Source organism: Penicillium expansum (genome assembly GCF_000769745.1).
Source record: "Penicillium expansum strain MD-8 chromosome Unknown contig70, whole genome shotgun sequence".
NCBI classification, from domain to species: domain Eukaryota; kingdom Fungi; phylum Ascomycota; class Eurotiomycetes; order Eurotiales; family Aspergillaceae; genus Penicillium; species Penicillium expansum.
Window position 1 is genome coordinate 251,321 of NW_015971495.1, and position 25,142 is coordinate 276,462.

The 25,142-nt window shown below is 47.8% G+C and overlaps 8 protein-coding genes across 8 annotated transcripts; 5 read left to right on the top strand and 3 right to left on the bottom strand.

The window, feature by feature from the left end:
• Positions 1-591: 591 nt before the first annotated feature.
• On the top strand, positions 592-1,691 carry PEX2_027370 (GID4/VID24 family protein; the record flags this gene model as incomplete). The annotated part of the gene is made up of 4 exons (XM_016740012.1): positions 592-939; positions 992-1,139; positions 1,209-1,566; positions 1,625-1,691. The coding sequence occupies 4 exons, from the start codon at positions 592-594 to the stop codon at positions 1,689-1,691; spliced, it is 921 nt and encodes a 306-aa protein (XP_016593659.1).
• Positions 1,692-3,239: 1,548 nt separating this feature from the next.
• Positions 3,240-7,320, bottom strand: sskB (uncharacterized protein; the record flags this gene model as incomplete). Its single annotated transcript, XM_016740013.1, has 2 exons — positions 3,240-5,514; positions 5,564-7,320. The coding sequence occupies 2 exons, from the start codon at positions 7,318-7,320 to the stop codon at positions 3,240-3,242; spliced, it is 4,032 nt and encodes a 1,343-aa protein (XP_016593660.1).
• Positions 7,321-10,534: 3,214 nt separating this feature from the next.
• On the top strand, positions 10,535-12,253 carry PEX2_027390 (ammonium permease MEP2; the record flags this gene model as incomplete). The annotated part of the gene is made up of 6 exons (XM_016740014.1): positions 10,535-10,618; positions 10,679-10,743; positions 10,800-11,054; positions 11,125-11,799; positions 11,852-12,083; positions 12,143-12,253. 6 exons carry the CDS (start codon positions 10,535-10,537, stop codon positions 12,251-12,253), a joined length of 1,422 nt encoding a protein of 473 aa, XP_016593661.1.
• Positions 12,254-12,862: 609 nt separating this feature from the next.
• Positions 12,863-14,425, top strand: PEX2_027400 (U2 snRNP complex subunit CUS2; the record flags this gene model as incomplete). Its single annotated transcript, XM_016740015.1, has 6 exons — positions 12,863-13,003; positions 13,102-13,209; positions 13,283-13,686; positions 13,741-13,858; positions 13,930-14,085; positions 14,138-14,425. The coding sequence occupies 6 exons, from the start codon at positions 12,863-12,865 to the stop codon at positions 14,423-14,425; spliced, it is 1,215 nt and encodes a 404-aa protein (XP_016593662.1).
• Positions 14,426-15,128: 703 nt separating this feature from the next.
• On the top strand, positions 15,129-16,936 carry PEX2_027410 (tubulin beta chain; the record flags this gene model as incomplete). Its single annotated transcript, XM_016740016.1, has 8 exons — positions 15,129-15,140; positions 15,233-15,256; positions 15,327-15,352; positions 15,415-15,456; positions 15,511-15,565; positions 15,635-16,090; positions 16,142-16,836; positions 16,903-16,936. The coding sequence occupies 8 exons, from the start codon at positions 15,129-15,131 to the stop codon at positions 16,934-16,936; spliced, it is 1,344 nt and encodes a 447-aa protein (XP_016593663.1).
• A 446-nt stretch (positions 16,937-17,382) lies between these two features.
• PEX2_027420 (uncharacterized protein) lies at positions 17,383-18,793 on the bottom strand (the record flags this gene model as incomplete). Its single annotated transcript, XM_016740017.1, has 3 exons — positions 17,383-17,782; positions 17,853-18,439; positions 18,518-18,793. 3 exons carry the CDS (start codon positions 18,791-18,793, stop codon positions 17,383-17,385), a joined length of 1,263 nt encoding a protein of 420 aa, XP_016593664.1.
• A 743-nt stretch (positions 18,794-19,536) lies between these two features.
• On the bottom strand, positions 19,537-21,286 carry PEX2_027430 (purine-cytosine permease family protein; the record flags this gene model as incomplete). Its single annotated transcript, XM_016740018.1, has 4 exons — positions 19,537-19,671; positions 19,728-20,490; positions 20,543-20,766; positions 20,858-21,286. The coding sequence occupies 4 exons, from the start codon at positions 21,284-21,286 to the stop codon at positions 19,537-19,539; spliced, it is 1,551 nt and encodes a 516-aa protein (XP_016593665.1).
• A 2,888-nt stretch (positions 21,287-24,174) lies between these two features.
• On the top strand, positions 24,175-24,618 carry PEX2_027440 (uncharacterized protein; the record flags this gene model as incomplete). The annotated part of the gene is made up of 1 exon (XM_016740019.1): positions 24,175-24,618. One exon carries the CDS (start codon positions 24,175-24,177, stop codon positions 24,616-24,618), a length of 444 nt encoding a protein of 147 aa, XP_016593666.1.
• Positions 24,619-25,142: the final 524 nt, after the last annotated feature.

Here is a 25,142-nt window from a genome sequence, read left to right on the forward strand (position 1 = left end):
AGAGAATAATCCTTTCAGATAGACTATGAATTGAAGATGGAAAAGGAATATAGAATATCTCATGAACTTGACGTCGGTTAAGCCATCAAAAAGAGTATAGCGGGGCCGAGTGCCCTTTTGGGACTGGGTGCTCAATAGATATCTCAGGCTTTGATCCCGGCCCCGGCTACTGCCACCACGTGATTGGCACTAGACTGCAATTTGCTCAGTGAGCCTGACTCTGAGCGCCCTCACTAAAGCGGCGGCATCTAGAATAGAAAGGTACGTATAGTGACCTATAGTGACCTATGTAAGGAGTGGACGGAGTATGTATTTTGTAGATGAAAGCCATTGATTGGTATGTAGCCTAAGGCATCAATGTTACATAACCAATATTGAAAGTGGCGCCGCGCCAGGCGCAGAAACAGCTGACCCACCTGGTCTGTCCCCGCATTGCTCGTTCCTCAAGGCCTTAAAAGACTTAGTTCGCTGATCTCGAATGATTCATCCCCCTTGCTCTCTTTTTCTCTTTTTCTCTTTTTGAATTTTGAATTTTGCTTTGGAGTTTCTTGCTTCGATTCAATGTCCCCTCCCCTCTTCCCCTAATTTGCAATGCCGACTCCGAGTAACAACACGATCGCCGCGGCGATCGCCGCCCGCACGACATGTCCACCGGAGCCCGAAAGGATCTCGGCTTGGCGAGACTCTCCCGATACTGTATTGAACAGTGATCCTCTCGATGCTCTCTCACCTGACATCCCAATTGCGTCCGCCATGCTGAGTCGATCTCATGATGGCAGCACTCCCGAACCGATGAAGGCGGAAGGAAAGCCGACGGGCGTCGAGGAAGATGATCCAGTCCGGGCTACCTCCCCCGCCGAGTCAACCTGCCTTCGCAGCCAGTCACCAGCAGCGCCTCCAGGATCCTCACTTCTCAACTGGGAATTCTCCAACATTCGTGTACGTATTGACTCCATCGGAATATTATACCACCTTCTGACCATCGTCATAGCTTCTACCGAACCATACATCGTTTCTTCGTTCAGGTAGCAAGTTCGCTGGAACTCAGCAATCAGACCGTCAAGTTTACAATGTCGATGTTGAGATTAAGCACGTAGATATGGCTGAGTCCTATCTCTGTGGTTACCTTAGAATCCAAGGTTTGTGATTCGTGCGCATCGGGGACGTGCATTGAACCTAGCTCAACTAATGTTTGTTGTTCTCCACAGGCCTCACAGAAGATCATCCTACCTTAACGACCTTCTTTGAAGGAGAAATAATCGGTACCAAACACACTTTCCAGACTCGTAATGAGGAATGGGGCGCTTCGGAAAAGACAGACTTGCACCATTGGTCTCGGTTTCCTGCCTGGCGTCCGCTGGCTAAACAGGCCAAAAGAGCGGATTTCACATACCGGAACTTCGCCCAGCGGGAACACATATTCATGAGATGGAAGGAATCTTTCCTTGTCCCCGACCACCGAGTACGGACGATCTCAGGTGCTAGTTTTGAAGGGTTCTATTACATCTGCTTCAACCAGATCGAGGGAACTGTGAGCGGTGTATACTTTCATGCGAAGAGCGAGCGGTATGTGGATGCTTTATTCTCGGGAAACTTCAATTTACTAATACTAATTCCATCACAGGTTTCAACAACTTGAACTCAAGCATGTCGAAGATCGTGGATGTGCACCAGCAGTCGAGTTCCGCTAACATCGCCGACCTTGCTTGCTGGTGCCCAAACCAATCTCATGTATGACTTCTTACGTGACTAATTGGTCTTCGTCTGTCTCATACCACCTCTTGTTGTTGTGTCTGGTACTACATGGCTAAGCAGTGCTTCCTGGTCACCATTCCGATTGAGAAGCTTGGTTCTCTCAAAACTCCATTGGGTTCATTATCTCGTTTGCTTTCCCCGAATACCCTCTATGCCGTCCTCTATTCATCTCCCCCTTCTCCACCTCTCTTATTTACTGTTTTGATCATCATTTCGACTGCTTATGTCGTTTGAGGATTTGCAAGACCATCCCCCTTTCAGGCAAAGCCTAACTCTACACAACTCATCCTCAAATTGACCCTTATGTCTCACGATATTGCAATCTACGAAACGGCGTTTCCGTCCCCACTTCTGGCGGCCTAGTCCTGGTTACTCTACATCCTTTGTTTGGAGTGCTAATCCCTCATCCTTTTTCCTTCATGTTTTCTTATTCCTCATTCATCTTGTGTTAAACTTAGTGTTGTTATCTCCCATGTCAGTGGTTGACTGACTAGCCTGGTTATTGAAAATCTTCACTTAATGTTCTCGGTAACCGTATATATGTTCCAAGGCTCCAGAGCTATATTGAAATTTTGCTATATAGCTCCTTCTCTGGTCCACACAATAGAGTACAGCGCAGAAGCAACGACCATTCTTAGGGACTGGATTTAGCTCACAACTGCCGATTGAAGCCTAATTAGGAAGAACGCAACAATCATAGTGGAACAACTATACAACATAATGATGCAGATGCCAATTGGACGATGAAAATGTGTGAGTGGCTCTTCACAGTGGGAAACCCTCTTACCGATCATCCAACTGTTTAAACACCATCTCCATATGTTGCAAGGGTTAATTGTATATAGGGCTAGATAGACCAGGAATATTTGAAACGAGTAGACTATGAAGATCGAGGTGTACCTAACTAGGTTGGTCCACGGATAGGCACATATATACTCAGCTAGAGACGCCAAAGGCTGTGATCCTCAGGTCTAGCGATATAACCAAGTGGAATGGGTGGATTTAGAACAATGCACAAATGCAATTACCGCGTATATATATGTGCTAGAAATAAACCATGTGACGAACAAAATACTCAAATAGACTTGGCCCCGATTCGTTTACGCCGAAGGGCCATAGTGAGAAATGCCGAAAGATCCTCGCGCCAAACATAGAGACCCACGCGTAAAACGAGACAAATTAAAGATGAATCAAGGAACCCGAAAATGTGTTGATATGAGTTCCAGGACATAAATGAAGAGATGACGCGGTAACATGAGATGGCGTTATAGTACGGCTTTGGCGAACAAAAGACGTTAAAGCAAGAAAAAGAGGCGAGATGGGGTATCACATGCGATATCAGTCGAGGATGGCGAGATCGAGCGAGTGTGGAAAGTAAGTTTTTAGGTTCCATAAGAATCAAAGTCCGAATGTCGTCGACGTAAATAAGTCGACATCATAGAAATAGAGACAAGGAAAGAAGGAATGGCGCGAGAAAGAGAAAATCACATATATGTCGAGTTTTGACGGGAGCTTGAGTTGGAACTGCTGCTATAATCGCTGGTCGGCGTAGGCGACTCTAAGACAACTTGTTGACGAATGGAGATGATCCACTCGTGCTGTAGGAGTTCGGCGGCAGTGGCGCGGCGAGCGGGATCGCATTCGAAACAGCGGCGCACGAAGTCGATGCCCTGGTCGCTGAGTTGATCGCGGGATGGAAGCGCGGGCTGTTTGCCTTGGGCGATGTTGTACATAATTGCCCACTCGTTGTCCAGCGTGGACCATGGCCGGCGTCCAGTTGCCATTTCCAGGACCACGCAGCCCAGAGACCAGATATCCACAGCGCCTTGGCGGTTGTCTAGATTTGCAGCGTCGCCACGGATCACTTCCGGTGACATGTACATCGGAGTTCCTGTGGTAGACTTCTGGTTTTTGCGCTGGTTCGTGGAATCTTTGGCCGCCTCCTTGAAACCAGGTCCTTGGGGATTGTCCGCTGGGGCAAGTGTGCGACCAGAGCGGGCGATAATCTTCGCTGCACCAAAATCAACGTACTTAATGACACCGTTGTGATCGAGCAGGATATTCTCGGGTTTGATGTCACGGTGCACGATATGGGCTTCGTGCAGATAAGCTAGGCCCTCTAGGAGTTGAAGAGCATAAACCATGATGACCGTTTCGTCCTCGATACGCCCGTGCTCTAGCAAGCTAGCGAGTGAGCCACCTGAGCAGTACTCCATGAAGATGTAAACCTTGTCACGGTGCACTTCGATGCCGTGATAGGAGACAATGTTTGGATGATCGAGCACTTCAAGCACGCCCATTTCATCTCGGATTTGCTGGGCGATCTTGGGAATGAGCTGGGGGTCTTGCAGGCGAATTTCCTTAACAGCCATCAAATAGTTGCTGTCCAAGTTGATAGCCACATAAACAGAACCAAAGGTACCGCCACCGATGAACTGGCCTTGCTGCCAACGCAGATTAACATTGGTAGCTGATGACGATAGCACGGTGAGTGACCGATCAGCCTCATCAGATCCTTCTAGCACTTTTCCTAGAGCCTGGCGCTTCGCATCTTCCTCAATTCTTCTATCTTCAATCTCCACAACACGCGCGTACCATGTCTCACGAACAAGTTTTGCTGCTTCCTCGTCGCTGGTGATCCGGCCAGCGCCGATTTGTCGGGCTCCATTGCGTTCTTCCATGCGTTTCTCGTTTTTCGCTGCAAGGGAAGACCGCGCACCCATGATATCGAAATGAGAAATGAGAAGGGACATGCACCCCGCCACTTTCAATCTGAAATCACTGAACTGTTCTTGGTCCATAGACAAAAGATGTCGGCTCGAGGTGATCGCCATTGCAAACTCAAGGGCTGCCACGGCCCATTTGAAGGTTTTTCGGTCAGCAGCGTCACACTCATCACAGATGAACGCGACCCAGTCGAGAGACAACTCCACCAGCCGGGCACTGTTCATAGCACGCCTGTTAGCGTCGACATAGTTAGAGGACCGTTTGCCAAACTCTGTTGCGAATGCATAGCAGGCTTGAATCAAATCATTGTTCTCCCAGTGCCTCTCATGTAGCTGATCTTTAATGATAGACACACTATCCATAATGGTCATGGAAAGTTTGAAAGAGATCTTCTTGATCTTGTTCAACTCGACGTTGACACGTCCAAGGTTTGCACGTTGTTCAATGACCATATCAAGCTGGATGCCTGTGAGTCGTGCGAGCTCCACACGCGCATTCTGGAGTCGTTCTTGCATGCCCCCAACAACGATACGTAGCTTGCCCAGCCGCACATCTGTCGGATGTTCCAAAAATTCCATTTGCATTTCCTTTCCTGCCCAGGCAAGGGGCCTCTCTGGTCGGATGGCTAGGACATAGGGAACATGGACATCTTGGGTCGGATCATCTTCTTTGAAGGAGGTAGATAGAATACCTTGGATATCGGCGGGGCGGTTCCACAATGCATGATGTGCAATCAGATAAACCCCTTTCTGCCCGACTGATGTGGTAGAGGTGACAAGGAAATGATCAGAAATTAAGAGTGCCTCGAAGAAATCATAAGCGATATCGCTTGTGATGTTGTATTCGGTAGCGTTTTCGAACAACTGACAAAGAAACTTGGAGAACCGATAGAGCTTGCGCTGGCGAATGCGCGTAGAATCCAAAATGCTCTTGTATCGTTTATCCATATCCTGTACAGTTTCCGTGGGTCTCGGAACGAGCTCACGTTCAAAATGAATCATAAGACGCTGTAGTGATCTGGCAGTGAGGGCACTATTGTTCTTGTTAGCTTTGATAGTGGTGCAAAGCACGGGAACCTTACCTAAATTGCTCGGCTACCTCAATATCTCCACCGTCAAGCCGGCAACCAATGTCATAGGAGAATCCCCATTCCTGTTCCAGAATTTCAGCCTCCTTGAAAGTATTCTTGTTGGCGTTCAGCTTCCAGTTGAGGAGCCGGAAATAATATTTCATAGCATCCAAGACTGAATTGTCAAAGTTTTCATCGACACATGGCGGCAAATCCCAGCCGGGCTCTGGCCTCGAGACATCAAGGTAGCGGAATTTAATATCGACCGCCACTTTCATCAAGATTTGGAATTGCGAAATCATCTGATCAATCAAGATTGGAGCTTGTTGGGCTGGGTCTTTCATGTTTTTGGCATAGGACAAACGAACTCGAATAATTTCCTGGATCAACCGAGAGGGGAAGTTAATCAATGTTAGTAGTTCTTCGATATATGGTGGCAAGTGCCGCGAGGCAAACGCTTCCGAGTTCTCGATCAGAGTAGTCTTTGCTTTCTGAATGACGACGAGAATGCGAAGAAGCATGCCGTCCTTGTCCTGGAGCGTCTTCAACCCATCTTCTTTCATAATACGGCCAAGGAAGGAGGAGCCATCTGAAAGATCGTCCTTGGCAGACTTGACTCTCGGCTGGCTGAAATCAAGAGCCTCGTTCCCTACCCAGCTCTGTAGCACAGCCAACTCAGTGTTGATGAGAGCTGTGATATTGTGCCACGCAAAGATGGCTGCGCGACTAGAGGTGAATTCCTCCGAGGCAACACGGGGGTTTGCAACTTCCATTTCCTTGTGGGAAGAGTAGAGAATCTCGCATCGCTCAACCTTCTCCACAATATCCTCAACCTGCTGTTTTGGCGGTTTTCCGATCTCCGTCTCGCCTTTAATCTGGAAACCGATGATATCCTCAATTATGGGAGCCAGACGTGACCGTGCATCCTCAATCAACTTTCGCTGCAAAGGAATACTTCGGCCGCACGTCCTTGCCCGAACTCCAATCCAGAGTGCATAACTCTGCGCCGCCGACCGCTTTGATTCCGCTGATCCGATGAGTCGCTGTTTTTCTTGTTTCACTACATCTCCCTTCAATACGGACGCCAGCATGGAATGCCACTCAAGCCGCTCCTGATTCTTGGGATGTTTCAGTTCTTCCGTGGTTGGTAGATTGTCGTCCGGGAGGAAAAGTTGGGTATCGGGGTCGTAAGAATCATCTTCAAAGGGCACTTCGGAAGAAGGAGAGGGTTCCTCCAAGTCGCCATCCCCTTCTATCATGATGTTGGATTGAGAGTCTTTGGTATGGTGATACCAGGCTTGTGGGTTCGCTCGAATTCGTTGTACGTAGGCTTTCTCTTGGGCACGGTATTGCGCGTTCGGGTCGCGTCGGTTTCCTCGTTTAGTTGATGATGATCGCTGGCGGTCTTCCTGGAGACTAATGTATTGTGGTGGGCGCCGCTGTGGGGCATACGTATTTGAGGGCGTTCGTACCGGGGCGGACGGGCGCTGAGGTCGTAAATCGCTAGCCATAGCAAGTCCATCAGGCTTGTCAAGGAGAGTGGTAGCCCCAATGCTAATTCCACGCGGCCGTGCGGTCGGTGTATTAGACCATGAGGTAAGACTGGGTGAAAGGGTTGGAGGGGAAGATGTGATGGTGCTTGCAGGTGTTTGGATTTGGTCGTCGACTGTCTCTCCAAATGATGAGGTGGTCCTCACAGGGTACTGTGGGAACTCATCAGAAGAGCCCGAGCCATCCGAATCAGGACTAGGGATTTCCGGGTGCTGCATAGTGGTTATACTGTGCGATGGTCCGGGAGAGCACGTCTGAGTGTTAGACTAAGGTGATAGGAGGCGGATACTGTGGCGGTGCGGTGTGGCTAACCAGATGACCCATATCCCCACTCATTACTGTTTGATCTACTGGGAATCTTCCCTGTTTCCATGTTCAGCCACTACGTGGCATTCATCTTAATCCTGCATTTTTTATCAAGTTTAAGCCCTGGTGCAGAGTACACGCGTTCAGTCTTGAAAGTCAGCTGCTACATTGCACACAATATCCGTATGATCTAGCGACATGCTCCACCCTTGTAAAAGCCTCCAATAATATTTGCTTTTTTTGTGGTTCTTTTCTTGGATTCGAGATTGTAAAAAGTTGGATGCAATGCGTAAGTCAAGGCTACTAAATAATTTCTATTAGTTCTATTATCATCTCACTCCGAACGGTTGGGGTTTATACTTCAAATTGGTAAATATGTGTTTTTCTATAGAACATATTCTAAAGTCCTCAAGAGGTCTTTAACTTCATTGGGGATGTATTATGTATGGCATCCATGTATTTTTTTAACATCTGCTCGGTAGATCTTTTATCTCCTATTTCGAAATGTACATTCTAAGGGTCCTTCTCACTATATAGCTAGTTGGTCTCTTCTGACATGTGAAGGGGGGCTCAAATAGACAAAATAGATAAAAAGGGGAGTAGAAAGGTAAGGAGTATATTTAAAGTAATTGGCTAACAAGGCAAATTCCAAGTCATGAGACGTGGTAAGAGCAAAGTTGAAGGGGGAATTATGAGAAAGGTGTGTATATTTTCTTCGAAATCGTTCTGTAAACATGTAGTAATTACGGAGTACGGAGTAGTAGATGGCACATTAGAATCATGGGCAACTCAATTGGATTAACAAATGCAATAGAAGAACTTATCTCTTCTTTCAGACAATTAGGAAGCCAATGCTCTTCTGCGTAGTATTGCTTTATCTATTGCTACTATTGAGCAGTAGTTGTGGTACTACAGCGGGCAGATTTTAACGTGTAAGCACATCTTATTATATGTAGTAGGGTAGATGAATCTGGGTAGTGCTGAAACTCTACTGGAAGAGGAAAAGAGAGCAGGTGATGCACACATATGTGATCATTGAGACAAGTTTTTATTGTTTTAAGGTAGAACTATCTAGGCTATCGGATCTACCGAGAAGCCAGAGAAATGACAATGTGACATCACTGGTCATGTTAGTGCATCCAACGATGGAAGAGCTAGTACTCCTTACACTTCTTTGAGAGTTTACCCCTGACTAGCGCAGCATTGTATCTAGGTACGGAGTCCGGAGTACATAGATCGATGTAGGTACAGAGTACGGAGTACATCGTAGATCTAACACCGTCGATCAGTGGATCGGTGGCTTCGAGAATAATCCAGGGTCATTGACACTTTGCCAGTGCTCTGTGGAAATCTACGCAGACTATCAATTCAGGAAGCGTTGAATATGCTATATATCCACTTTCCTGAATCGTAAGAGGAGATAGGTCCATGTACAGAGTAAAGTATACAGCATGCTCAACCTGACATAATGTCCGGACTTATTCCATAGCTACATAGGATGATCAACCCTCTGATATTGTTATTAAAGAGAACCAAAGCAAGAAAAACAATAGCGCAAGCGCTCTACGTATACGGAGTATATTCACAGATCCACGACGCCCTGATGTAAAGTAGAGTTCTTGGGTTATGGAGCCGAGAGTTCGCCAAGATCCAAGTCGGGATGCCGAATCAGCCTCTAATATTTCCCGCCAATGGAAAACTGGGTGCTTATCTTGACTTGGCGTACTTTGTAGCCCCCCTACCTTGTACTCCGTATAGTTACCGCGTGGCAAATTGTTTATTTTCCCGCCCCATGCGTTCTGCATAGTGGAATCGGGTGTGACATACCCGGAGAATGGCAGGACCACTAGTACGGAGTAGATGATGCGGAGAGAATAATATGCCAGGGGCAGAAGTATGAATCTCGAACAGTTCTGTATAAGCAGATTTCTATGCAAAGAGACGTAACGAGACTGCACACTATTGAATTATAGCAATCCTTTCTGTTTCTAACTTGTTTCACGTTGTGTCGCTAGAGGCCATCCTTAAATAATAGAAAACAGTTCTATTCCGTACAAAGAACATTGAAATTGCCCCTCGCATTGTCAAATGTATCCAATGTAAAAATCATAAGATAAGGGAAATTGGATTGTGATTGGTTGGCGCAACACGAGATTGAGCCCGGATGATAAGAGATCAAACGACCTTTCGGTCAACAACTTCATGTCGCAAACGGCAAAATATAATTCTGATTGAAGATACTATATCCAAAGCATCGGAACAGTTTCCATGGATCAATAATGCATGAACCGAACGTATGAAATAACGGGTTAAGCGACAAAAAAAAACTCTCCCGACAAAATGATAAGCAAATGCCTATGATTGGCTGATGTCAACTTCATATCTACAGCCAGTCGTTGAGCACCCGTCCAATTTCGATTCCTATTATTTCCTATTATTCTCTTCTGTCACTGAAATGACCCAATCTGTTTATCACTTTACGACAATGGAAGTTGCAACTCGCATTCCCCCTGCTTATCGGGGGTCAATGCATAGGGGTCGAGATGTAAAAGGTCCTATTACTTCTCAGGGGGGATGTATGTTGTACAGATGTAGAGGAAACAACAGGTAGTTTACACGGCATTTTAAACATGGTTCTAGGAATAGATACCCATACATAATATTCGAATATGGCTGAAGTATGTGAACGCAAGGACCCGTAATTCCCCGGCCTGGGTCTATGGAGCATATACCATATCCGCCATAAAACCCGGATGACTGAAATGGGGGCGGGCTTGGCTACCTGCTATCGGTCAGATCAGATGAATCATATCAGAAATCAGAATGACCAGCTCCCACTATCGGGAACTAAGATCGATGGTCTGGTAGCCTTCTAGCGTCTCATGGTGGAGCATTGTTGGTTGTCTGAGACTGTGGCAGTTATTTAAATTACAAGGGTTTGTCCTTGCAGACTAGACATATCATTTCTCTCTCCTTTCACAGCCCGGTGCTTGAAAGTATTTTCTACTTCCTTCTCTGCATCTCCTATCACAAGGCTTTGGGATATCTCCTGTATCATTCCATTGCAGCTGCTTTTCCAACCGCATATCACATTTGCAATAATATTGGCCTAGCCTAGGTCTCACCATGGCAGACTCCACGGTTACCTACAATGGCACCATCGCAACTGGTGGTGACTCGCTTCATGATGACTTGAACATTTATTACAGTGTATGTTGTATACTTGAATAGGAGTCAATTGAGGAGCTTGGTGGCTAATAGTGTGAATAGTCTGGTGATATCTCATGGGTTATCGTGTCTACAGCCCTAGTGTTGCTTATGATTCCTGGAGTTGGGTATGACTTGACCAAATCCTTCCTCAAGAGACCTATCACTCATGACTTTATTATAGATTCTTCTACTCCGGTCTAGCTCGTCGAAAGTCAGCACTCTCATTGATATGGCTCTCGATCATGTCGGTCGGCGTGGTTTCATTCCAGTGGTTCTTCTGGGGTTATTCGCTGGCCTTCTCCCACACAGCCGGCAGCTACATCGGTAACCTCGACAACTTCGGCTTCAAGGGTGTTCTGGCTGCGCCGTCCGTAGGAAGTGACAAGGTTCCCGATCTCCTGTTCGCCATCTTCCAGGGAATGTTCGCTGCTATTACGTGAGTCATTATAATCATACATCCATAGAGATCCTCTAGAGACATCAATTAACAATTTCTTTGCAATTAGTGTTGCTCTCGCCGTCGGTGCAGTTGCTGAGCGTGGTCGCATGCTCCCCTGCATTGTCTTCATGTTTATCTGGACTACTATTATCTACGATCCCATCGCCTGCTGGACATGGAACTCGTCGGGCTGGGTGTTCAAGCTCGGAGGTCTCGACTTCGCTGGTGGTACCCCTGTCCACATCGCCTCTGGATCTGCCGCCCTCGCCTACTCCTTGATGCTGGGCAAGCGTCGCGGCCATGGCACCCACGAGCTCAACTACCGCCCTCACAATGTTACTCACGTTGTCATCGGCACCGTGTTCCTCTGGGTCGGCTGGTTCGGATTCAACGCTGGCTCTGCTCTCGCTGCCAACCTTCGTGCCGTCATGGCTGCCGTTGTCACTAACCTTGCTGCCTCCGTTGGAGGTGTGACCTGGTGTTTGATGGACTACAGACTGGAGCGCAAGTGGTCCACTGTTGGCTTCTGCTCCGGTGTTATTGCTGGTCTTGTTGCCATTACCCCTGGCTCTGGATTTGTCACTCCCTGGGCTGCTTTCATCTTTGGTGTCGTTGGTGCTGTTGCATGCAACTATGCTACTAAGCTCAAGTTCCTCATTGGTGTCGATGACGCTCTCGATATCTTTGCCGTGCACGGTATCGGTGGTATTGTCGGAAACCTCCTGACTGGCCTTTTCGCTGCGTAAGTGAACCTACTTCCTATTGTCCGATCATCAACTAACTTGCATTTATAGTGACTACATTGCGCACTTGGATGGTGTCACTGAGATCGATGGTGGCTGGATCAACAAGAACTATATCCAGCTGGGATACCAGCTTGCCGACTCGGTCTCTGGAATGGCATACGCCTTCTTCGGAACCTGTATCATTCTCTTCGTTATGAACCTCATTCCTGGCCTCAGCTTGCGCGCACCCGAGGAAGATGAGATCATGGGTATTGACGACGCCGAAATTGGCGAGTTTGCTGTAAGCATTATTACTCCTCAGCTGGCCAAGAAAACATTTTCTGACATTTTATTCTCTAGTATGATTACGTTGAGGTCACCCGCGATATTGTCAACGGCGTGGAAAGCTCAGAGACTGCCTCTAAGCGCACTGCTACCCCCGTGGGCGAGGTCATTGACACCAAGGCTTAGAGATCTGACTGGATCTCACAGCTGTCCTTTCTCTAATATTTAATATTTGGCACATGCCTTTCTTTTTCTTCTCACTTTTCCCTCACTTTTTTCCCTTCTTCTATTTTGGCGATGGCAGGAGTGTCTTGAATACCTACATGTATAGTATGGAACTGTAGATATCTGAGATGCTCTCCGGATCGTCCAATTTTCACTTTGTTAGCTTAGTTTCAGATACCCAAATAACAATTTTATGAAACCATTCTGAGAAAGGACCAAGTTAGTAGAGCATACTCCGTACTCCTTAGACAATTCTTCACAAGGGACTCCGTGCATAGTAGTACAAAATGAACAATCTTGCAGGCGAACTGAGGCAAATTAAGGAATTGCTGTGAGCAAGTAAGCCAATATAACCTTGTTGGAACATTAGAATCCTTGGGAACTTGGAATGCGGGATCCACCCACGAGCGAGCACCTTCCGGAACGCCGCGCCGAGAGATCACGGTGCCGCCTGTGTCCCAATCATCGCAAACCCTCCACAGTCTCCACAGTACTCTGCACACACTGTCTCATACTCTCATTCATCTGATCCATCTTTGAATTAGCTTGCCGACGGCTGTTTTTGTGAAAATGGACTTCCCGACCGATGTGGCGGAGTTTGATAGCGACCCGCGCATCTCGTTCTCGCGGCTGGATAACAGCTTCCTACTCGAGACAAGCGACGGTCGCGAGTTCCTGTTCAACAGTATCCTGAAGAGATGGGTTGAAACGGTATGTAACACGCATATTGGCACGCTAACGCTTTGCGATGCGCTGTCCACAACGTGCAGGCCGACAATCCCCCGTGCTAACCTGACTTGCAACTCTAGATCGACGAGGCGCTCATCCGCAAGCAGCAAGGGTACGGCTCCGACGACGACGAGACTGAGATTGTCCATCCACGCGATCGCAAGAAGCGCAAGAGCTCGCATGACGAGGTAAGTGCTCTGGTCATTTATGGCAGCTTGATGACATTGGTAGCTGACTGTCTTCTCTTCTTTTGCCTTTTAGACCGCCGAGCCTAAGGTTAAGAAGCCCCGTGTCAACACTGCTGTGTGGGTTACCAAGATCCCCGGTGACGCTGAGCTGTCAGAGATTCATGACGTGTTCTCGAAATATGGAATCCTCGCGGAGGAACTGGACACCGGAAAGCCCCGAATTAAAATGTACACCGACGAAAATGGCAATTTTAATGGCGAGGCTTTGGTCGTGTACTTCCGACCGGACTCAGTCAGCCTCGCGATTGACGTTCTCGACGAGACGGACTTCCGAATGGGTTCCCGCAACCCAGCTGGACCGATGCGTGTTCAGGCAGCCGACTTTTCGTACAAGCGTGAACAGGATGTGCAGCCGAAGGTTACCATGACAATGAAGGAAAAGAAGAAGCTCAAGGAGCGGGCAGAGCGATTGAACAAGTATGTTGGTTGATCATGGCGGTAGAGCGTTTCATGCTGACTTGACTGTGATAGGAAACTTTCCGACTGGGGTGACGATGAAGCTGAGCAGGCCTTGGAGGCGATAAAGGCTGCTGAGGAGGCCAAGCGACATGTGATTTTGAAACACATGTTTACCCTGAAGGAGCTGGAGGTTTGACACACCCTGCCTCTTCCAAGGTTGCCTTGGACAAATATGGACACACGGCTGACGTATAATTACAGGACGATCCGCTCGCCAGTATTGAGATTCAAGATGACATCCGCAGCGAGTGCTCTAAGATTGGCGAAGTGACCAAAGTGGTGGTTTGGGACGGAGAGGCTGATGGTGTTGTTACTGTCCGATTTATCGCGTCAGCCGACGCACGTCGCTGTGTTCAGGTAAGCACCTCGGTTTGACTTAACGTCATGATAAGTACTTACCATATTTTAGACCATGAGTGGCCGCTTCTTTGCAGGCAATACTGTTGTTGCTTACATCTGGGATGGGAAGGAGAAGTTCAACAAGTACCACCCCCAACGAGACGCGGCAGGCAAAAAGGTGAACCCTCTGGATGCAGATGACGAAGAGAACGAGCGCCTTGAGCGGTACGGAGATTGGCTGGAAAGCGGCGGAAACCAGAAGACCGACAAGAACCAGGAAGCCGCCAATGAAAAGACCGACACCGACAAGACCGACACCGACAAGACCGACAACAGCCAGGAAACTGGCAAGAACTAGTCCAGCTGAACAGCAAACGCCGAGACCCCAAGTGAAGGAACCGAAAACGGCGAGAGCAACCCATCGAACCTACATACCCAAAACGGTGGGAACTATGTACTGAGTCCCAACTGAGCGAATTCCATGCCGCGAGAGCTACTGAAGGGCAAGTGAGTACTTCCAATGTGAGTGGAAAGCGACACCCGACTGAAAAACAACCGATGAGAGCTATTCAAGGGCAAGTGAGTACATCCAATGTGAGTGGAAAGCGCCCAATTGAATGAATCCCAGACGGAGAGAGCTACTGAGGGCAAGCGAGTACTTCCAATGTGAGTGGAAAGCGCCCAATTGAACCGATACCCAATATGTACGATTAGTCCAAGATTTTTTTTCTTTCCAATTGAAACGATTAAAACATTCTTGTTCAAGTAGTAGTTAATTATAGTTGTTTGGTTATTGTAGTTATTGTAGTTATAGTATGTAGTACGGAGTAGATGGTACGATATCACGCGCCCCAAAGATACGCAAAATGTGGTTCGCACCTCCCCGAGTCCCGTGATGCGGCTATACCCAATTGGGCCTCCCCCCCTGAAGTTCAGTTGTTGACTTGTTGATCCCACACACACCGCTCAACTGGCCATCTTGCTTTCTCTTCTTCCCCATCCTCCCTGACTTGTCACCGGTTCTCCTTTTTTTTCTTCATCTCTTTTCTAATCCCTTCAAAATGCGTGAGATTGTACGTTATCCCCTCCAGACGCGTCTTTTGTTTTCAAACGGCCCCTGAGCCATGACCCCACTCCCAACAGATCTTTTGCTAACATGATCTAGGTTCACCTCCAAACCGGCCAGTGTGTAAGTTCGACATGGAACATTCTTGGAAGCATTCTTGGATTCGTGGGACTAAATTGGAATTGGGTTATAGGGTAACCAAATTGGTGCCGCTTTCTGGTAAGTGCCGAGCTTTTTTTTCGCGTTGGGTATCAATTGACAATTTACTAACTGGATTGCAGGCAAACCATCTCTGGCGAGCACGGTCTCGATGGTGATGGACAGTAAGTTCAACGGTGATGGGTTTCTAGTAGATCACACGTCTGATATCTTGCTAGGTACAATGGTACCTCCGACCTCCAGCTCGAGCGTATGAACGTCTACTTCAACCATGTGAGTACACCGACTGTTTACCGAATAATCGTGCATCATCTGATCGGATCTTTTTCTTTGATAATCTAGGCCAGCGGTGACAAGTACGTTCCCCGTGCCGTTCTCGTCGATTTGGAGCCCGGTACCATGGACGCTGTCCGCTCCGGTCCCTTCGGCAAGCTTTTCCGCCCCGACAACTTCGTCTTCGGTCAGTCCGGTGCTGGTAACAACTGGGCTAAGGGTCACTACACCGAGGGTGCTGAGCTTGTTGACCAGGTCCTCGATGTCGTCCGCCGTGAGGCCGAGGGCTGTGACTGCCTCCAGGGTTTCCAGATCACCCACTCCCTGGGTGGTGGTACCGGTGCCGGTATGGGTACACTCTTGATCTCCAAGATCCGTGAGGAGTTCCCCGACCGTATGATGGCCACTTTCTCCGTCGTCCCCTCCCCCAAGGTCTCCGACACCGTTGTTGAGCCTTACAACGCCACTCTCTCCGTTCACCAGCTTGTTGAGCACTCCGACGAGACTTTCTGTATCGATAACGAGGTATGAAACGCGTGAGGAAAAGACTGACATGAAGAATACTGACAATCTTAGGCTCTCTACGATATCTGCATGCGTACCCTCAAGCTCTCCCAGCCCTCCTACGGTGACCTGAACCACCTTGTCTCCGCCGTCATGTCCGGTGTGACCACCTCTCTCCGTTTCCCCGGTCAGCTCAACTCCGATCTCCGCAAGCTCGCCGTCAACATGGTTCCCTTCCCCCGTCTGCACTTCTTCATGGTCGGCTTCGCTCCCCTGACCAGCCGTGGCGGCTCCTCTTACCGCCAGGTCAACGTCCCCGAGTTGACCCAGCAGATGTTCGACCCCAAGAACATGATGGCTGCTTCCGACTTCCGTAACGGCCGCTACCTCACTTGCTCCGCTTTGTTCCGCGGTAAGATCTCCATGAAGGAGGTTGAGGACCAGATGCGCAACATCCAGAACAAGAACCAGAGCTACTTCGTTGAGTGGATCCCCAACAACGTCCAGACCGCTCTGTGCTCCGTTCCCCCCCGTGGCCTCAAGATGTCTTCCACCTTCGTTGGTAACTCCACCTCCATCCAGGAGCTCTTCAAGCGTGTCGGCGACCAGTTCACTGCCATGTTCCGTCGCAAGGCTTTCTTGCACTGGTACACTGGTGAGGGTATGGACGAGATGGAGTTCACTGAGGCCGAGAGCAACATGAACGATCTTGTCTCCGAGTACCAGCAGTACCAGGAGGCCTCCGTCTCCGAGGGCGAGGAAGAGTAGTAAGGATTCCCCACACCACCCGGTTTTCGAATATGTCGACTAATGAGTTTTCTCCCTATTTTTAGCCTCGCTGAGGACATTGTTGATGAGGAGGTTTAAATCAACCTTCTTTGAGATTTGTTCAAAGTAATACCCTTGTCCCTTGTCAAGCCTACATTCTCTACCATTCGGACCGGCTTTGTGGGCGCAAGCCCCGAACCCAATTTGTTTGAGCGCTCCTAATTTACACCCTTTTTTGTCTATTTTTCTGCTCGGCTTGGGTGATTTGTTCGACCCCTCCAGAATAGCACATAGTGGAAAAGAAAGTGACGAAATGATTTTCTCATAGCCTTTTAACTCGTGTTAATTGTAGTATTGAATGTCAATATTGGTGCTGCAACATCTTCATGGCCAGTATGCTTGATTTATGGCTTAAAATGCCTAGGTTGTGACAATCTCACGTAGGATAACAAAATATCTTCCTCATTTCGTTGGAATGCAATGCTACAGCTTTATTCCATGGATATACCCATCTCATCACCTCCAATCCCTCGCCTTTCTACAGTTTAATGAAAAGGGCATTTCCCAGTCCGATACTCCTTCAACTCCAACAGAGTCTCATCCAACTGCTTCCTTCCCTTTCCCTCAAAATACTTCGGTCCAACATCCGGGACACTATATCCAGTGGGATAATACTTATCCCCCTCATCACCAGGCACAGGCCGCCCTAGAGCCCAAGTCAGCCAAGCCATCGGGCCCCAGCGGTTCCAGAACGTGGGCTTGACATAGTACGGCGCGGCCTCCCACTGGATGAGGAAGAAGCGGTTGTTTTGATCCGGCTCCTCGGTGAACGAGGCGAAGCGCAGGAAGTACGGTCGTGGTAGAGCTAGGTAGCGGAGGAATAGCTTGCGGGCTGTGAGGATGGTTGACAAGAGCGCTGAGTAGAATGCCGAAGGAGGGTCGTAGCTGTTTAGCAGGGGATTAGTAGGTGCGTTGATGATCAGTCCAAATCCACCTATATAGCGTTGCAACTTACTACATCGCCTTCCTAAGCCTGTCATCCATCATAAACGAAACGAACTGCAAGCCAACTGGATGCAACATCTTAGGCAGCATATAAACCAGCACAGCAGTGGTCTGATCCGCGGTCTCACGATTCTTAGCATCAGGTACCATAAACTTCGCCTCATACTCCTCGCTCCAAGCATCGATCTCCTCGAGCCACTGAATTCCATCCCGGAACCCGGTCTTACCAGATGGCAGCTTCTCATAGCTAATTTCAAGTCCATCGCCTACACTCTTCCAGAAAGTCCCTATAGCACAGCGCTCTAGGTCACTCAACTGGCGCCACTCATAGCGATTGATGAACCGAATGGGCTGCAGTGCGAACAGCGCCAGCGTGAAGAGCATATCGTCATCCAGGATCTTACCAGAGGCCCTGTATCCACTGTGCAGGTAGCGCGTCCGGGCAAGACCGAGGTATGCGCGTGCGGAAGTTGGGTTGTTGCCAACCATTTCTTGTACGAGGACGCTGGTATCTGTGTACCGCTTGAAGGAAGTTTCTGGGCTAGAGAATTGGCTTGTTTTTGCGAGGAGTGTGGATATTGAGGGGATGCCGTAGGTCTGTTTTTAGTTAGAAAATTCATGCATAAATCGGCAGGGTATGGATGACACAATTATGTGAGAGTTGTTGTTTCATACCCGGAATAAAGCGAATTGTAAGCTCTTGATGAACATGAGTGGGAACTCGAGCTGCGCGACTTGTTTTTGAATTTGGAAGGCTTCTTCGTCGGTCATCTTGGACATTGACTCCCGCGTTGTGTAAGCATATTGCTTGTGAAGCTTGCGCAGGCGCTGGAACCGCAGGGTTGTTGTTACCACCGGCCAGGCGAGGAGGAGGCCTACGGCGTAGGGTAGTAACTGGGTCGTCATGTCCCCTGAAGGTAGCGGCGAAGCCCAGGAGTTGGTGTAATTCATATGGAAGTGATATTTTGGAGACGAGGACCTCAATAAGGGGGATTCCACGAGGTTTAAATAAGATTGGGGTGCTGGCGATGATCCACGGGACAGGTCCGTTTACGATCTCCACAATGTTTATGAACGGCAGTTGTGCGGTGAGGTTGACTTTCTTGTGTGACCTGTACATAACACCCCCGCATATCTCATTGTACCCTTAGAGATGCATGCATTAATTATGTCTATGTACCCCGTACTCCGTCCAATATCGAGAATATAATTGGATAACTTCAAACGCGGGGTACCCCAAATACCGAGCCTCGGGGATCTGGAAACGAGCATGAACATCCACATTCCCGGGCTATCCGACTGTTATGTTGTATATGTGCACTAGGACCTCAAGCCACAGTATCATCGCACTACAACAATGTAATCCTAAATCTACATTGGGGGAAGTACCGGTGGCGTTCTCGGTTGGAGATGCACATGCATGCGGTCACGCCCCGTAAGCACTATAGCGTTTATGCTTAAGCCGACGAATCATAGACCTAGGATCCATAATTATTATAACTTTGCATTATTTAAACAATTATATTGAAATTATTTTGATTATAGGCACAGCCTGACACGACCACATCGGCTCTTTACAGTTCCTATGCTATCGCTATGTACTCTCTGGGTTTATGTTGAGGGGATATAAAATGTTCTGCCTCCACACTTCGTGGCAGATCATTATGCCAACGCGTAAAAAGAGTGGCACACCACTAGCGACCAATGAATTTGAGCTCCAATGCCCGTAACGGCGGGAAAAATATCCCAGTGAAACCTGCACCCAACCAGAGACCTAGATCAGCTTCGGCAGCCATCTGCGCGATGGGGCCGATATAATACGCTTGAGACTAAATCCAAGTATTAGCAGGACGTAATTAACTGGATTTGAGCATAATGGTCTTACCATGCCGACAATTGCACCAGCCCAGCCAATAAGGAAAGCAACTCCCGCTGCAATTCCCAAAGGCAGCTTATCGCGACAGTTCCACTGAGACCAGTCATAGCCTCTTCTCCGGCGGAAAATCATGTGTTCTTCGAAGACAATCACGACGAACATCATGACCCAGTATCCAATCAAAGGCAGGAAAGACTTGAAGATCTGGTATAGCTGGTCCCGGCCTCCCATCGCGCATGCGGCATAGATAACCGTAGCGAGAGTCGTGAATACCGGTCGGGGAACCTTTCCAAATACTCCGCCAATCATCTGGAAGTTCATTCCCATGGAGTACGCCCCGGGAGTATTATTGGCAACCAAGGCGAGGACATTGATAACAGCACAGAATTTCCCGAACCCTCCGAGACCGTCGTATGCTGTCATCAGCACACCTCCAGGACTGCTGCCGTACTTGGCCGCGAAATGTGCCGAGCTGGCAATGACAGTTCCAAGGCCGATGCCCATAAGGAGAACAATTGACATGGCAGTGGTGGCGGCGATGACTGTGGCCAGGAATATCCGGGAGCTCTTCATCTGCGGCGGGAGATAGACATAGTAATCGGCGGCGAGCGGGGCCCAGGCGAGAGCAATGGACAATGCCAGGGAGAAGAAGGTCAGTCTTTTGGCGATTAATTGTTCTGTCGACATCGGTGTCTGGATGTTGAAGTCGATATTAGGCCCTGCTGAACCCACCATCACACATATCACCAGCAGCTGTGGCAACCATGCAACTCTGATATTAATTAGAATATGCATTTAAGGTATTCTAGGGTGAGAATACTTACCGTTCATATAATTGGAAGATTTTCATGCCAAACAGGGCCATTGCCCAACTGGAAACGGCGATAATGATGATGCCCACTATCACGGAAAGATGGCCACCAGAGACCACAGACAGAATCTGGCCACCGACAACGCTGTTTACCATGCTATAGCCGATATTGGTAAAGAGGTTCAGGATAATGCAAACTTTGCTGGGGAAATAACCCATGAAATATCGGGCCACGATCTATCAAATTCATGAGCAACCCTTCGATCTCTGAATAGTACCTTCTCCTTTCATGCAGAAAAAAAACACGGATGCTTCGATATAAACATACCAAAGTTCGGTTCCCGCTTTTCGGTCCCCATATACTTATAAAGCCAATGATGCAATTGCCGGCTAAACATCCAAATACAGCACAAAGAGCCGCATCCTTGAAGCTGAGGCCTAACACGAGGGTACCCATTGATCCAACAATGATGTTATTTGTAGCCAATGTCATGCTAAACCACATTAACAGCATATGGAGTACGGTTGAAGACGTTATTGGCTCTCGATTTTCGATAGGAATGGGCTCGATGCCGCGGCTCTCCACATTTTTCAAGCTCGCAATCCATCGTTGACATCTTGATTGTAGCACGGGGTCAGGCTTTGCGAGGTCTGAGTCTTCAGAGGAGCTGTTGGAGGCGCTTTTGTCGAGGTGAAACTGACTCGGACTCCCAAGAGTAGGCGAACTGTGGGCTTTTTCGACATCGTCGGGCTTCATTCTCGGATATTTCGAATGACGTTTGAGTGAGCTATGCGGGATTAAGCTGCTCGTGAACAGAAACGTTCAATCCGAATCCACCAATAGACAAATAAATGTCGAGCAGTCTGGCGTATAGATTGGAAGTCGTATATCCACAGCTATACAAGTCATAAAAGGAGAGGGAAATAGGCCGTTCATATAAAACGTGACGGAGGGGGGGAGCTTTGGCATGATAGATATAAGGGAAAAAGCACCCGGGGCCAGTGCACTATTGCTAGGCCGTTGAACACTGACATCACCCTGTCTACCCAGTAAGACGGTGTAACGACCCGAGGGGAGACTGGATACATACGCATTCCTCAGCAATCAAGGCACCAACCGAGCAGCTCGCAGACGCATCCAATGATGAGCACTGGAATTAGAACCATTGCAATACACCCGTGAAGGAACACGCTCTGCAGATCATAGCTCATCGATCTTCTGGTGGAGAGAAATGAAAGCTACCCAGCTTTATCCCAACATCTAAGTGGGGGAAGGAACCTCATCGAGCAATATTGTCCCATCCACCAAGACACCCACCCACACACATACTCGGTGGGTCTTTGACGTCCTCATGATACTATTAAGGGTAGGGATAGACCCATGACAGCCACACCATGAAAAATAAAAGTCCCGCCGACCCCTGTGATCCGCGATACATTTCCCTATAGGGTAAGTGGCATGCTGGAAAGCTCCGAATATGCATGCTCTGGAATGTTGTCGACGCAAGGAGTATGTATTAGCCCACGATTCTATACGATGCTCAGGTTTGGGGAGAGGGCGCAAAGTAGAGGAGGGTGATGATCAACCTAAAGTTCCGTTGAGCAACTTCCGCGAGAAATGTATTCTTCACCCGTGATTGATGCGGGACGAATACTTCCCGTGGCATTTTCAGTGATCATTTGCTCTACCTCCGGGGAAAAGAAGGTCTAAGGAAAGGGGTTTTCATTAAATAGCTCTGATTTATGTTTAAATTTATTAAGCCACTCATTACTTAGCTTGATTACTATATATAGAGAGTTTCTCACTGTTCGGTTGTCCTCGGCATCGCTGTAGACTACCTGACCACGAGCTGATTGGTACATTGTACAGGGGTTACTATGAAGGCTTGAATGGTGCTACATACTCTTTGCCGGAGTAAGCCCCCCTTCATCTCAACTTCTCTCACGGTCCTCTGTGTTCGCTTCGGAAGACCTACACGAATGAAATTCCAAATTATGTGATATCACGTAGCTCAAGTCTCTAGCTCAGATCATTTCCTATAACTTCAGCCAAGCTTTTCTCCCTTCTCTCCTGACCCACAAGCCGTGATGCGGATCTGTGAAGGCGAACTCTCCTAGCTTTCTAGGTGTAGATGAAACGTGTTCAAAATGCTAATTCGTTAGAAAGGGGTCGAGTTTTCCAGAGTCTGGGGTTTATTGCTAACATGGCTCGTTATACCCAGTATACTGGCGCTACTAATATTTTCTATAGCTATCTACCTGGGGCTTCCCAATTCGAGATGCTATCAGGGGAATATTTACGCGGAGTATTTCCAAAAGAAAAAAGAAAATTGACAGAGCTGAGGTTTATAGCTATTTCTATAGCTCTTCTGGTTCAAGGCAGTTACCTTCTAGAGTTTAATCGTATTTCAATTTATGATCTGATTTCTTGACATCATGCAAACGAATAATGCAACCTTTAAACACAGGACATATTCACTCAGTCTGATGTTTTGAATCAAAGTATATATAAAAAAGTCTTATTTACAGTTTATGCTTTTTACCGTCTTTATATACATCCAAAAAGAACACCTCAAAGGACCACCTGAAAAGAACAAAGGCCGCATAAACTGCCGACCATTAGTGAAGACATCTTAGATATAAATATCACAGATCCATTAAACATCAGACAACACCCTTTACCCATCACTCAGCTTCCACAACAACACTTGTGAAATCCTACATCTCCTCTTACCATGTCAATATATCTCTAGCCATGACTTCAAAGCAAAATTTGATCAAAAAAAAGTCAACCTTCCCCTGGAAACCCCCCACCATCCTCACTAGCACCCCAACCAGCACCTCAACCACTAGCTCAGGTAGGGTTGCCAGTAGCAACCAAGCAGAATCAAAAGGAAACGGTGTACAGCACCAGACTTTACCTCCGGGATGGACTTATCAAGGTCCACCACTATGGTATTGGGAGTGGATTATTAGGAATGGATGCATACCGCTTCTTGATATGGGTTTAGAGCTCGATTATGACCTGTTTTTCGAAGACCTGCGGTCCCATTTTGACTACAGCCATGAAACTAATGTGCTTGTGTGGGATCCCCGCAATTTTGTTAACATATTAGACTGTGAATATGCCGTTAGAAATCGAAATGGTTGGCTAGCTGCTTTGATAGCCATGCAAAATAAAGAATCAGTACCGGGGATAGGACTGACCTCTTTCTTCTTTATTGTGACTAAGAGCGAATTTGGTACGAGATGAACGTATCTAGAAATAAATCAACAAATATGAATCTGACGGAACCTATAGAATTACACAGAAAGCTTCCTTCTTTGCAAATCAACGAAGGGAAACAGGAACCACAAGATGAGGACGTCAAGTGTTCAGTTGAAGAGATTCAAAGGAAGCGCAAGAAGGGGAACGAGAAAGAATAGAGATATCCTCATGTACGTATCACAGTGGACGTGGAATTTTTAGGAAAGAGCAACCCGAACTATCAGACCTCGACTTCCATGTCTTTGATTTCCACTCTTCGCTCTTCTCCGCTCTTTATTACCCATTCTGACTCGTGTCAAACCCATACCATTACCCTGGTCTCATCGTCTATTTCTTTTTTTCAAGCCTCGAACTCTCCAGTTAAGTCATCATCTAAGATGGGTACCACAAATGTCCCCGTCCTGCCGTCTACTAGTCCACGAGAACTCAAAATGCACGACTGTCTCATTGAAGTGACCCGTTTCGAAGGTGACCAGTCAGCTGTCTTCTGGCTTGGAGGCTACTTAGACGACAAAACACGCATCAACGCAGACGGAACTTTCGACCACACCATGCTGAGCTATGATGATTTCGAACAGGACCTGATGGATCACCTGAGTTACGACTCTCACGAAGACGATCTTCGATGGGATCACAACAGTCCTTCTCAGCCTCGGGTAAACTCCGAGGAGCCTCCGGCTTATTCGGTCAGAACATACAACACCTGGGTGGCTGCTCTTTTTGCCATGCAATATGCTTGCTCCGGCCTGGTCAACTCTGGTGTCCAGCCTACCGCCACTGCAAGTTCTCCTATCATGACAGCTCGCTTCACTATCGTGTAAAAGAGGTACGTGACTCCTGTTTCTGATTGAAGAATGCGTCAGCTAACCATCGATTCCACATAAAAACACAGGTTCACACTGCAATAATGAGTGAGCCTAGATGGGCGGCGAAGATACCGCTGCAGGACAGAGAAGATTTCTTTCCAAGGATCCTAGCATTTGATGGGAGAAGAATTGTAGCAGAATGGATCTTGAACCGGTGCCAGGGATAGGGAGCCCGGGGGTTTTGGATGGATGCGATGGATGCTCGGACGAAGAGAAAAGTCGAGGGAGATATTTAGCTACCTCGAATCGATGAAATCAAAATCTGGGGTCGATCAATGCCATTTCTCCTTTGTAAGATCCAATATACACAATCAAACGTTCTAAACGTGTCGTTGAGGTGCGTACTCTCACAGCTACATTTCAGAACTCGAGGACCATCGTTCTGATCCCAGTTTGTTTTGACTGCCCCTCAATCCGAGCTTTACCTGCTTGCTTATCTCGTTTGACTTCTGCTTCAGTTGGATTTCCTTTGACCTTCA